This window comes from Carettochelys insculpta, chromosome 24, assembly GCF_033958435.1.
Source record: "Carettochelys insculpta isolate YL-2023 chromosome 24, ASM3395843v1, whole genome shotgun sequence".
NCBI lineage: Eukaryota > Metazoa > Chordata > Testudines > Carettochelyidae > Carettochelys > Carettochelys insculpta.
Genome location: NC_134160.1, coordinates 3,825,342 through 3,838,662, shown reverse-complemented (window position 1 = coordinate 3,838,662; position 13,321 = coordinate 3,825,342). Strand labels below are relative to the sequence as shown.

The following is a 13,321-nucleotide window of genomic DNA, read 5'->3' as shown; positions in this document are numbered from 1 at the left end:
AGTAAACACCAGCCGCCAGGTGGGTTCCTCTTCCAAGCAAGCCCATGGTGGTAGCAAGGTCTGGGGTGGCTGCACCGTGGCTGGGCACAGACCCTGCAAAGGAACCAGCTGCTGCAGGGGCGGACACAGGGGATGCAAAGGGGCTGCTAGCCACTGCATGCATTCAGGGCTCAGGTGGGGCACCACTCCACTTAACCCTTTCCTGACTGTTTCAGGCCCCATTCATTTCTGCCCCAGGGCTCGTTAGGGGTGAAGGTACAGGCTGCTGGGAGACCTGGCCCCAGACTCCATCCTTGCATGAAAGAGCCTTAATTGAGTGATTGAGAGCTGCTGGTTCCTAACAAGCTTCAGGCTTCTTTCAGGAGTGGGGCTGGAGGTGGAAGCAAGCAGGGAGGTGGCTGCTGCTTAGCTCTGAAGTGCTCTGGGAAGGAGCCAGGTGAGTGAAGCTGCCCCTTGGGGGCTGAAAGGCCTTGTGTGGCTCTGTCTCTGCTGGGTGATTAATGTCCATGTGTGGCCCTATGAAGCTGGGTGCTGAGTAACTAACATCTGCTCCCCCCAGGGTAGGAAGCTGGGAGGGGCTTTTGCTGTGCCTGGAGTACCTGGAAGCTTCTCCTCCTGCTCTCCTGGGGGGACTTATTGGCAGAGCTGCAGGAGCAGGCCCACCCCAGAGGGCTGGGTGAGCCCCTGGGCTCTTGTGTCTGTAAGGAGATGCTACCTGGGGCTGTTGGAAGATGGCTGTGTAGCTGTAGGGGCATCTCCTCTTAACAGGAGGGACTGGTCCATCTACAACCTCTTGCACCCAGGGGCTGGCTGCTGCCCTGTGCCCTTGGCTCAGGGTGAGATGCCCCATTGGGTGCCTTGGCATTGCTCTGCCCTGTGCACAAACCCAGCCCTTACATGATGCCAAGGAAGAGCAAAAATCTGTCCCCTCCCCCAGTGGCTTCTCTGCTGCGCTCCCTTTGGCTGGAGCTGCTGCTAAGGGCTGGAGGATACTGGCTGTGCTAAGTGCCCCTATGCCTTGCAGCAGTGGGGGGTGGGGGGGGGCAGTGCTGGCAACTGGCCAAGAAGCTGAGGGCAGCCCTGTGCTTGGAACTAAAACCAGCATGTCCCTGCTGGAAGGTGGCCCCAGGGCCCAGCTGCACCTGCTAGTCTGCTCACCTGATTGTACCCTGCAGCTGCCTGGCACCAGGGGCGTGTCCCCTGCCCCTGGCTTCAGTGGCTAATGCTCTCTGGTGAGGGAACCTTTCTCTGCTGGACAGTCTGGGTCCCCTGATGTGGAGGGGTCGCAGGGGGGTGTCGGGTCTCTGGAAGGCTGGCCTCTCCCTGTAGCCCCAGGGTTTGGGCAGAGATAGGAGCCTGCTGAACACCCCCAGGACTGAGTATTCAGGAGGGCTGACTAGCCCGGGGCTCTCGATAGGGGTATCTCCCCCCACTGTGCTCGGATGGGCTGACTAAGCCAGTCTCCTGTTGGGCTGCAGTGCAGTGCAGCTCTGCCGGCTGGCTAGCGCCCAGCACAAGTGACCAGTCTGAGTCCTTAAAGCAACCCGCTGAGCTGGTCACCTGCAAACGCCAAGCGGAGCTGGCTAAACCCAAGAGTGGGGACTGTCCCCCAAAAGTGACTTGAGTAAAGGTGCAGCTGCTTTCCCTTGTGGATACTTGGGTGCAATTCAGGTGTGAGGTGTGTACTCTCCTTCTAGAGGGACACACCAGTGACTTGAACTCAAGGGCGTTCCCTCTACCCCCCACCCCACCAGCTGTACTTCTTCTCAAGTCCCTTTTGGGGTACTTTTTCCCATTGCTGGCGAAAACCCAGTGTCTTGGCTCAGGGTGGGGGTGGGGGTTCAGGCAGGCTGTGGTGTCCGGCGAGCCCTTGTCTGGGGCCCCAGCCTTGTGGGACGCTCACCAGGGAGCAGAGGAGTGAAGGCCAAGGGGTATGATGGCAGCTGGGGAAGCTCCATGTGTCCCCTGCCTCTGGTGCTTGTGGGGTGTGGGGGAGGGAGTGACCCGTCCAGCTGCCCGGTTGACTCAGTGCTTCTCTCCCTGCCAGCAGTGGCACAAGACTCCTAGAAGATGGGGGACTGGGGCTTCCTGGAGAAGCTGCTGGACCAGGTCCAGGAGCACTCAACCGTGATCGGGAAGATCTGGCTGACGGTGCTGTTCATCTTCCGGATCCTGATCCTGGGCCTGGCTGGGGAGTCGGTGTGGGGGGATGAGCAGTCTGACTTCCTGTGCAACACCAAGCAGCCGGGCTGCGTCAACGTGTGCTACGACAAAGCTTTCCCCATCTCCCACATCCGCTACTGGGTGCTGCAGTTCCTCTTTGTCAGCACCCCCACCCTGGTCTACCTGGGCCACGTCATCTACCTCTCACGGCGGGAAGAGAAGCTGAAGCAGCGGGAGAGTGAGCTCCGGGCGGTGCAGATCAAGGACCTGACCGTGGAGCGGGCGCTGGCAGCGGTGGAGAAGAAGATCTCCAAGATCTGTGTGGCAGATGATGGCCACATCAAGATTCGTGGCTCCCTGATGTGGACCTACATCATCAGCGTGGTCTGCAAGAGCATCTTCGAGGCTGGCTTCCTCTTAGGCCAGTGGTACCTCTACGGTCTCTTTATGCCACCCATCTTTGTGTGTGAGAGGGCCCCCTGCCCCCACAAGGTGGACTGCTTTGTCTCCCGCCCCACAGAGAAGACCATCTTCATCATCTTCATGATGGTGGTGGGCCTCATCTCCCTCGGCCTCAACCTCCTGGAGCTTTTCCACCTCTGCTGCAAGAACCTGCTCAGCAGTCTGAGGAAGGCCTCCTCCTCTTCCTCTCCCTGCCCAGCTGGGGACATGGACTCCTTCCCAGACAACAAGATGTGTCATTACCTCCCGCTGGGTGAGAGCCACTCCCCTCCTTACCTGGCCTACAACAAGCTGTCCAGCGAGCAGAACTGGGCCAACTTCAACACCGAGGAGAACCTGGCGCTGCAGGGTGGCAGCAAACCCCTCCCAGACTCCTACGCCCCCGCAGCCCATCCCCTGCAGGACAGCAAGTCCAGCCGCCCCGGGAGCTCTGCTTCCAAGAAACAGTATGTCTAGGAGAGCGCTGGAGGGATGTCCCTAGGTTCACGGGCGTCTTGGCTGTGTGACCCGCTGGCTGGAGAGACTTAAGCCTCCCATTGGAGACTCACTCCAGCTGCCTGCCCGGCACCTCCTGCTGTCTGCTGTGTGTCTGTGTATTTAAAGTGTGACTGCTCTAGATGTGCTTTCGGGGCCTGCAGACCGGCTCTGCTGAGAGACATAACTGCCTGTTGCACAGGAACCAGCTGGCTGCTGCCTCCTGAGTGCGAGGAGCCTTCCAACAGTTCTGCTGGTGAAATGTACCTTTGGGTCCCCTGGGAAGGAGTCTTCTCTGGTGCCTTGGTCTAGTCAAAAGACCCTTATTGTAATTGCTGTCTCACGATGCCCCTGCGCTGCATGACGGCCCCGGGAGGGTGGTGGTTTGATCTTTTTACGCTGTAGATGTGAGAACCAAACAAAATCTCTTCTCCAGCCAGAGGCGCCTGCTCAGTGGAACGCTGCCTGGGGCATGGTGGGACTTAGGTTCAGACCCCAGGTGCTCTGCCTTGGGACCGGCCAGCTCCTGAGCCTTGTGGGAGGGCTGTGTCCTTAAAATAACCAGGGGAGGTTTCCCGTTCCTGCTCCTCTCTGAGCTGCACTTTGTAACTCTGAATCTCTCATTTCTAACCCATGGAGTTAATCAGACCCAGGCTAGGTAAATGGTTGCACTTCTAAGGCCAGTATGCAGCCAAGCCTGGCTGCCTCCAAGATCTTAGCATCTGCCAGCCTAGCAATAGCACAGGGCTGCTTGCTGCAAGAATTAATGGGGTGGGGTGCTTGAGTGGTCCCTGGAGGGGAGGCTGTCAATCAGAGCATCTGGTTCTGTTCATAAGTCAAACCTCTTGTTTTGGGGCACCAGCCAAAGTCATCCCAGGGCCTAGCTCTTGCCAGGCAGTCACCTGACTCAGTAGCTGATCCATCCAAGTGGAGGGGCTGGCCCAGCCTCAGGGAACCCTGATGCACTAAGGCTTAGCACCTGCTCCCCTGACTTCACTGGCCCCAGAGCAAAGCTGCCCTGTGTGTGTTGAGAGGATTTGTGTCTTTGTCAGTGTTGGGGCTCCTGGGGACCTCTGGCTCACTGCTCCAGATGGTGACCGTTCAGAGGCGCTGCCTTCCGTGAGTGAGCTCTTAGTTTATTTTTAACCTCCTGGTCCCATTTTAAAACACTGCTGTCTTCAGAGCTCCATGTGTAGCACTGGCTTCACGAAGCAGCGGGTTGGCTGGTGTTACAGGTGAGCGTTCGCTTCCCAGCCACTCCAGAGGGAGCCTGAGGTGGGCTTGGAGCTGCTGGGAAGAAGGGACCCTTGTTTGTGGAGCGTGTGAGCAGGGGGGGTCTCTGCTGGAACAGGGCTGCGGGGAGGATGCTGTGCTAAGCAAACTGCCCATTGCAGAGGCCTGGAACCACTGATGGGGCTAAGGGCAGAGCGAGCTGTTCTGAGGTTGCCTTTTCTCAGCCTCCTGGACAGGGGTGGTAATTGCCCCCAAGCTCTGCCAGGAGAGCAGCTGGGGCTGTGTGAGGGGCAGAGAAGTGCTTTCAGCCTTGCTCAGGCTGCTTTCATTCACTTCCAGGAGCACCAAAGTCTTTCAAAAGGGAATCCAGGGGCAGTCCCCATAAGTTTTTGTTTGCACAAAGGCCCTTCCCTGCTGTGGTGGGAAATGCAAGGGGAGGGCTGGGCAGAGGGAGACCGGCTGCGCACGCCCAGAGCAGGTTCCGGTGACCTATGCCTGACTCCCCGCACTGTGAAACCCCAAGGATCTCACCTGCTGTCCTTCTGATTCTCACTTCAGTGGAAGCCAAACCATGCCCAGGGCCTGCTCCAGCTGCGTGCCCAGCCCAGGAAAGCACCTGACCTCCAGGCCGAGCAGCCGGACGTCTCTTCAGCTCGCAGGCTGACCTAACCTTCTGTTTTTGTCAAATAAAACTCGGACATAAAGGAGCCCCTGCTCTATGTGTGGTGCTTTCTCGCTGGGGCTAGCACAGGGCTTCTCGGTCTACTGCATCCATGTTTTTACAGGGAAGAGCTGTCTGCTCTGAGCTGCTGAGTGCGCTTTAAAAGGGGGCTTAGCCTGACACAGTAAATTAACTGGGGGGGGTAGTAAAGGTGACAATTGGATGGCTGCTGACATCATGTGTGCTTTGGTCTGAGCAGCCCTGGTTTGGCCTTCAGCAGCAAGGGCTGAGCAGAACAGGCATGACCTCAGCTCCTCCCAGGGAGTGTATCACAGCAGTTGTTCAGTGCCTTGGCCTGGGCTAGCGTGACTGAGCAGCCTTTTCCTGCAGGCCTCAGTCATGCTGAAACCAAGCTTCCCCCTCCTCTTTATCACTGGTAATGTTATCGTGCGAGCTGGAAGCTGAGGGCATGACAAATAAAGAAGAGGAAAGGTCACTGAGTCAGAGCTGGCTAGAACAGCTGAGCCATCTGTCTCCGAGGCAGGATTCCCTCTGCTTTCCAGCTGGGGTGGAATAAATTTTATATGCCTGGAGGTGGGGGGGAGGTATACCACTCATAGAAACACATGCTGCTCCCTGTGGGCACCCTGCCCCTCAGCTGGGTGCCAACTGACTCCATGGAATAACCCCCAAAGTGCTCAGCTTACAGGGACCTGTGCTCAGAGGAGTAACTGTGTTAGTCTGGGGCTTCACAGGTAAGTTTCACAAGCTGTCCTATAGCCCCTTAGAGCCTAATAAATAGGCCGTGAGTTTTTGTGGGTAAAATCCACTTTATCTTGAGGGGGGAGAGTGGAAAAACAGAGTCTGGGGTTCATACAGCCAGGGGGGGAGGGGGAGGGGGTTACCTGTCACTAGTAGGGTGGTAAGTTGGGGGATCCCCTGTTATCTGGCCACTCACCTCTACTGTTTGGTACACCCTTTTGCCCAAGGTGGGAATGCTTTGTGCTCATTCAATTTTTTTCTCAGCTTGAGTGCAAAAGTACCAGATCCAGAATGGGGTCCAGCAGCAGGTGCCTTGGCCCTATGTCTTCCTAGGACCAACCACAGTTTGGGCTTACAGGAAAACCAAGCTATTTGCAGGTTGTTGACTTGATCACCCAGTCACTGAGTCCACTAAGAGCTTTTGCTAGAATACTGGACCAAACTAGAACAGGTTCCCCTTTAATATGTTGAACTTCACATACAAGAAAGATATAGGCACAAAAATAAAATATACACAGTCAGGAGCTCACAGGCTCGTGAATGATAGGTCATGTGACCTGTTTTGCATAAAGTGTTTTAGAAGTTGTGCATTTTGGCATTCAGAAGCCAATTTTCATAAAGTGTGGGTGCAAGACAGAGTGCTTTGAGTCTATGTAGCACAACAAACAGAAGATTAGGGGATGGCTTATAGTCTAGTCTGAAAGTACCTATGGGGGAGAGAGAAATGGGATCCTGGTATTCTTTTCTCTGCTAGATTGACAAACTCAGGTTTGAAGTTGGAGCTAGACACATTCAGCCTGACAAGATGTGAATTTTAGCCACTGAGCATAATGAACCACTGGAACAATTTACCCACGGTCGTGGCGGATTCTCTGTCACTGATCATTTTTCTTTTAAATCAAGTTTGTGTGTTTTTCTAAGAGATCGGCTCCTGGAGCTATTTTGGAGATGTGCTTCCCCCGGGATCAGAATCACAATGGTCCCGTCTGACCCTCTCATTTTTTTCCAGCCACGGCAGGAATGAATTTTGTTGTGTGCCATGGCATGGGTGCCTGTGCACTGCAAAAGAAATACAGGCTACCAGCAATGATCCTCTGCTAATCCTCTGAGCAGCTCCTGAATCTCTCCTGGGAGGCTGCCCAAGCACTCCGCTTACAGGGAACACTGCCTCTGTCTTTGGAATGTGTGACTCTTAGGGTGACTGTGTTTGTGGCTTCTCTGAGCTGAGGGTGGGGAGGAGCTCTGACAACAGGGCTAACGATTTTCCTCGGGCGCTCCGCAAGGGACTGTCGTGGGATACAGGCCAGCCTGGCCATCCCTTGTAAAGTTCCGTATTGTTAACCTACTCTCCAAGGTATAGTGATAAAGCACCATTCAGACCATGCACCCTCTTGTACTTGCATAATAGGTGGAAATGGACCCTAGATAAGCTGAAATTCCTGTATTGTTTTCTGCTCCTGTAACCACGGGACTTAAAATACTTCAGAACAAGCCAGTCTCTCTGTCAGTGCAAAAAGGCTTTCAAAAATAACTCTGCAACATGCTTCCCACCCCACCCGGCCCCCCTCGGTTCCAGCTGTGTGCTGAAGTCATATGCAGTTGCACTGGGTGAGTGAATGGGAACAGTAACGATGTAGTCAGCTGTGGAAGGAAAGAGAGCAGGGTGGCGGACCGACAAAAGTGATGCCAGAAGCCCCTAAAAATGGTACCAGCTGCTTTGTTTATTCACTTGGTTACAGATTAAGGCTACTTCTACAGTGGGGAAAAACTTGGAAGTGGCCATGCTAATGGCCAAATCGGAGAGTACTAATGAGGCTGATAGGAGTACAGGGATGTCGATGTTGGCAGGGGCCTTTTGAAAAGGACCACCGTGTAGGCCAGCCACGGGTGAGCGAAACGCGGCACTTCCAAAGTGCTGTGGCCGGCGGCACGCTAATGAGGCACTGAATATTTATTTCAGCGCCTCATTAGTATTCTCCGATTGGCCATTAGCTTGGCCTTTTCAAAGTTTTTTCCAAGGGGACCGGCAATGTTCTCTCTCATTTTTTGACCCACCAATGTGTGGAATAAATTTTATGTGTGCCGAGACATGTGCACCACCGAGAGAAACACACGCCACTGACTGGGGGCGCTCTGCTAATCAGTTAGGCGGCTGCTGTCTCTCCCCTGGGCAGCCGCCCCTGCGCTCTGCTTGTGGGGAACACTGGATACAGGCAAAATGATGTCTCTTTTCTCTCAGCCTGTTCATCCTGCATGTTCCCCGGGACGGGGGTGGAGCTGAGAGTCGAGCTCTGAGGCCGTCTTTTGTGGTATGACCACTCATGCCCCAGCGACCCTGAGGCAGCGTTATGAGTTTCCAAGTTGGACGTCGACACATCTCTTCGGAGGGACAGAGTAAATAGCCTCCAGCTTTGCCAACCTGCTACCTGACAGAATCCAAGGAAAGGGCCATTTCATGCACCTGTTGTCTTTGCAGCTGCACAATCTGCTGAGCTGTGCTGCTGGGCCCTTCCCTCCCCTTCGCTGGCATTAACAGCCTCATACCGAGTCCCAGTGAGCTGTCAGAGCTGCTGGGAGGTGCCGTCGTTCATGGCGGACAGGGCTTTGGAGAAATAGCCGCCAGGGAGGAGAAGTAGACGCTTGAGTCCCACAGCAGCCAGCACCGGATCGGGGCCGAATTTCTGTTCTGTCAGTGAACTGGTTTGTGAACGTGGGGCCAACTTTCCAGGGCCGTGCCTCAGTTTCCCTGTCCGTAATGCACATTGTTATCGTAACACCGACGATAACCCCACCCCCAGACACACACGCACGTGCTTGGCCTGCTGAAGACAGGAGCCCTGAAGCGTGCTGACGGGAAAGGAAATGCCTGTGTGAAAGGTAACAGAGCAGACGCCTCCACCACCCCGGGTCAGCAGCAGCCTGAGTGCTTAGTCTGCGGTTTATTTATTTGTTGGGGTTGCTCTCTGTTTTTGCTCCCTCTCCTGGCCTGGAGTGAATATTTTCCTTGGCACAACCGGGGCATCAACCTTTTCCCACTGTTCCAGCAAGGTGAAAAACAAGACAGTCGCGAGCCCCTTTGGGGGCAACCTGCAGCCAGCCCTGCGCTGGCCTCAGCTCCCTGGGCCCGTGCTGGCTGCGAGGTGAGCTGGAATCATAAGGCAGCTATTGTCTCTGTGTTATGACAAGGCTGGCCCCAGCGACCCGAAGTGCCGGCCAGGGGTTTGCACAGCTGTGCAGAACAGCCTTCATTGCCCTCCAAGAACAACAGAGAGGAGTTAATTTTCACAGCAAGCCATTTCCAGTGGCCAGGCCCAGGAGCCGAGGAGACATCCCAGCCCTGCTCATGTCCCTGCGCCTGCCCTGATGCAAACAGGCCCTTTTCCCTGGAAGGAGGGCGGGCAATCCTTGTGCAAATAACAGGCTGCAGCTGATAAGGCCAGTGGATGGAAAGGAACCACTGGCTGTCCCCTCTGTGCAGGCAGACAGGAGATAATATAGTTCAATACTGAGGCCTGTGTTCCCTCTGGGCTGCAGCCTTAGGGAAAGCGGGCCCACAGGGCAGTGATCTGGCCTGGGATCTGTGTTCCCTGTAAGCTGAGCACTTGGGCAGCCACCCAGGCAAGATTCAGGTGCCACCTAGCTGATTAGCAGAGCACCCACAGCCGCCAGTGTGGGTTTCTCCTGGTGGTGCACAGCACACATGCCTTGGTGCACATAACAAAATTTATTCTGCCCATGGATTGGAAAAATTAGAGGGAACGCTGCCCATGATACAGATGAACAAGGCCATGAGCGGAGCTTCTTGATACCATGGCGGTGCAGGGGCCAGGTTGATGAGAGCGATGCTATGTTGGGATGTTAGCCCCAGAGGACCATGAAACTGTGAGGGGAACCCCAGCATCAGCTCTGTCCCTGCCCCAAAGCCTTTGTGCTGGAAATGGGAAAACAGGCGGCAAAGAGGGCGAGGGCCTGACATCACATGGCAGCTCCAGAACACAGCCTGCCTACCAGCTCAGCCCCATGCCAGGGCTGTCCTTATGCATACACAGAGTTGTAGGGCACTAGAACTGGAGGGGGAAGCAAGTCCAGCCCCCTGCCCTCATGGTGGGACCGAGCACCATCCCTGATAGATGTTTGTGTAGCCTGCTCTTAAATATTGCGCATTCTGGAGATTCCACGACCTCCCCAAGCAATTTATCCCAGTGCTTAACCACACTGACAGGAAGTTTTTCCTCATGTCCAACCTAAAACTCCCTGGGTGAGTTTAAGCCCATTGCTCCTTGTCCATCCTCAGAGGTTAAGGAAAATATTTTCCTCTCTCCTTGTAACACCCCTGTTGGTACTCGACAGCTGCTAGCGCGTCCCTCTCAGCCTTCTCTTCTCCAAACTAAACAAACCCAATTGTGTCAATTGTCCCCCATGGCTCATGTTTTCTAGACTCTTAATCATTCTTGTCGCTCTTCCCTGGACCCTCTTCAATTTCTCCACATCTGTCTTGAAATGGGATGCTCAGAACTGGACACAATACGCCAACTGAGACCTAACCAGCACAGCGTAGGGTGGAAGAATTACTTCTCGTGTCTTGTGTAGGGCACCTGAAAATTTGGGACCCCCTCTGGCTCTCAGTGTGCAACCCTCTGCCTCTCCCCATCCCTGTTCTGTGGCTGCTGCAGCCTGGTGAGGCTGTTTTCTGGAGCTGGGCTAAACTTAGGAGTGAACTCACCTGCTAGCAGACCTAGAGGCGGAACATTGAATCTGAGCGAGAGTCATTCACGTGCTAATGAAGTCAAGTAGCTGCTCTCTGCTGTCAGTTTCTGAATGTAGTTAGTCTGCAGCAGGAGTCAGTAACCTTCTGAGGTGGAATGCGGAAATGTGACCTTTGACCATTCTGTACAGCCCGAGTGCCAGTGAGACTTTTTAACATCACTAAGAGCCCTACTAACGACAGCTGCATTAATAAATCAATGAAGATGCAGAGCTTCACCATTAAAGTGGTGGTTGGTAGCATTAGCTGGGCTTTCATTAATCCACAGGCAGCCTGGCCTTAAGCAAGCTCCTGGCTGCATGAGAGAGGAGGGACGGGGCTGAGCTCTCGTCTCACACACCGATGAAAATTGTCTCTTGGCACCCAGCCAGGGGGAGGGGGTTTCTGATCCCTCATCTGTAGGACCTGAGTTTAAAATTTGCTTTGAAAATTATCAGTGTGTTGCCGAAGATTATAAAAATCAGAGTTTTAAAAATCATCCCACTTCCCGTGGGGTTGCGGTTGGGAATAAGAGCACCTGTTTAATAATACTGTGTAGCGCTCCATAAATGCTAAGGCCGGCCCAGCCTGTACCATTGCCTTTTGGATGTAAGCATGCCACAGCATCATAGAACTGGAAGGGACATCAGGAGGTCATCATGGCCAGACTCTGTACCCTCATGGCAGGACCAGGCAACAGCTAGATCACCCCTGCTTAAAAGAAAGTACGTCAGGCTGAGACACTAGTGAAATACATCCACACCATGGCATATAATAGAGGGATCTGGTTAGCTGGCAAGTCACTTTACTTTCGCCTTGCAGCATCCTGGCTGGGGGCAGAGGACTGTTTGAATGCTGTCCTTGTGCACTTCAGCCCTTTTGTGGTTTTTCCACAGCCATGGGCTACATAAAACTGCTCCAGGATTGCAGAAATATCTGCTGGTAAAGGGTAGATTCCCAAAGAAAACAATTTGGAGCCTCTCTTGCTTCTTTCAAATAGCCACAGAACAGTTCAGGGACAAGCTGCCCCAGGCTGTGCCTCAGTTTTCCCATCTGTACAATAGGAATAATGATACTTCTCCATGCAATAAGGTGCTCTGAGCTCTTTGGAGAGACAACAACTAAGGCCTGCTGTGCGGTCAAGAAAAAGACAGCTCAAAAAGCTGTTTGCTTCTGCCACCACTCTGTTCCCTCATGGTTGGGGGGGGGGGGGTGTCAAACAGTAACTAAGCCTCACCCAGCGTGTTCTGTGATTGGCTGGCTAGCGCAGCCATCAAAATTTGGTGCTGCACAGGGGCGGTGCTCCTTGGATAAGTGCAGCCCAGGGGTGGCTGAGGCGCTCATGTTGTCCCCTGGTAACAGTAGCTATTTGTGTGGCCTTGGTGTTTGCAGAGGGGATTGTTGCACTTTTCCTGCTATACAAAGCCAGTGGCAGAGCAGCTGCTGCCTTGGTGTGATAGTGTGGGGCAGGCTGGGCCACTCCAGTCCTTTACAGAACGCAGGAAACAGCTCCTTGATAACGCCCACAAAGCAACACCAAACAAAGCACACTGCTTGCACCAGCTGCTGGGTACCCACAGCCTTAAAACAAAGCCCTGGCCCCTTGCTGGGCAGCAGCATGGCTAAGGGGTCACAGTTCAGTGGCTGGGACACAGGCAGGCTAGAAGGCTAGTGCTATCTCTGTGCTGACTTCTTGGGTGACCCGGGACAAGGGACATTGTGGCTCTGTGCCTCAGTTTCCCCATCTGTAAATCAGCTGAAGGAGCCTGAGCCGCCTGCATCCCAAGGCCTGTGAAGCCCTATAGTTAACAGTCCATGCTGCCCCAAACTTGCAGCACATGGGCAGCGGTAGCTCAGGTGGCTTTATGCCATCTCCCCTCCGTGGCTGCTCCGGGGACCTGGCATGAGCACCGAGGTAATGCAGCTCACTCTGGGACTCGGCCAACTTACAGCATCTCCTGCAAGCCTATGGCAGCTTCATCGGGAACCCTTTAGAAAGGGTGTCACTCTCCCGGTGGGTACGGTGGCATGTCTCTGATACCCCGATACGATTTTGTACGATCATCAGTTCCATCCTAGCAATCGCCAGCGGCGGTTTCCACAGGCAACCTTCCATGTCTCAGCAGCCAGCCTCTAATTATAGGTACCATGTATAATAGTGCCCCCCCCCCCCCGCCACTGCCAGCTCTCCCCGCATCCCCACTTTGCTATGAAGGCTGCCATGACCCACACAGAGCTTGTTGTTTCCTGTGCCCACCCTATCGGTCCCAGCAGCACTGGCGAGAGACTATTTTCTGAAGCTAAATAAACAGATAAGCCTATTTCAGCGGTTGCAGTTCCTGGAAGGTACAGTGACTGCCAGGCCCTGGGACAAGTGGCCCCCAGGGGATTCAAAAGGGTTGAGTGGCATACAAAGAAACTCAGGCATGTTCCCCAGGCAGAGCTTGTACCCAGGGGGTGGGAGTGCTTCGGTGAGGCGGGGCGGCAGCGTGGGAACAGAAGCCGGGGCAGCAGTAGACGCAGGGAGGAAACAGCCACGGCTGTAATCCCTACAGGGAAGAGGGCTGGGGGTGAGCACAGGCTGCTGGGTATGGCCAGCCTCTCTTGACAGGGCCCTAGGGTCAGCAGCCAAGGGGGGACAGGTTGGACGGCATAGGGAAAGTAGCCTAAGCTGGGACACATTCCAGAGTTCCGCACCTGTGCGGCTCCCTCTGGGTGGGCGTGATTGTCTGGCTGTGAGCGCGTGGGGTTGACTTTCCGTGTGTGTGACGCTACCTCCCCCTATGTCTCTGGGTGTCGGAGAGCGACTGTGCGATTGTGTG

General features: G+C 54.7%; 1 protein-coding gene across 1 annotated transcript; it reads left to right on the top strand.

Annotated features, from left to right (window-relative positions):
* The first annotated feature begins 2,070 nt into the window (after positions 1 to 2,070).
* On the top strand, positions 2,071 to 5,034 carry GJA4 (gap junction protein alpha 4). Its single transcript, XM_074976189.1, has one exon. The coding sequence runs from the start codon at positions 2,071 to 2,073 to the stop codon at positions 3,079 to 3,081; it is 1,011 nt and encodes a 336-aa protein (XP_074832290.1). The 3' UTR covers positions 3,082 to 5,034.
* The last annotated feature ends 8,287 nt before the right edge of the window (positions 5,035 to 13,321 follow it).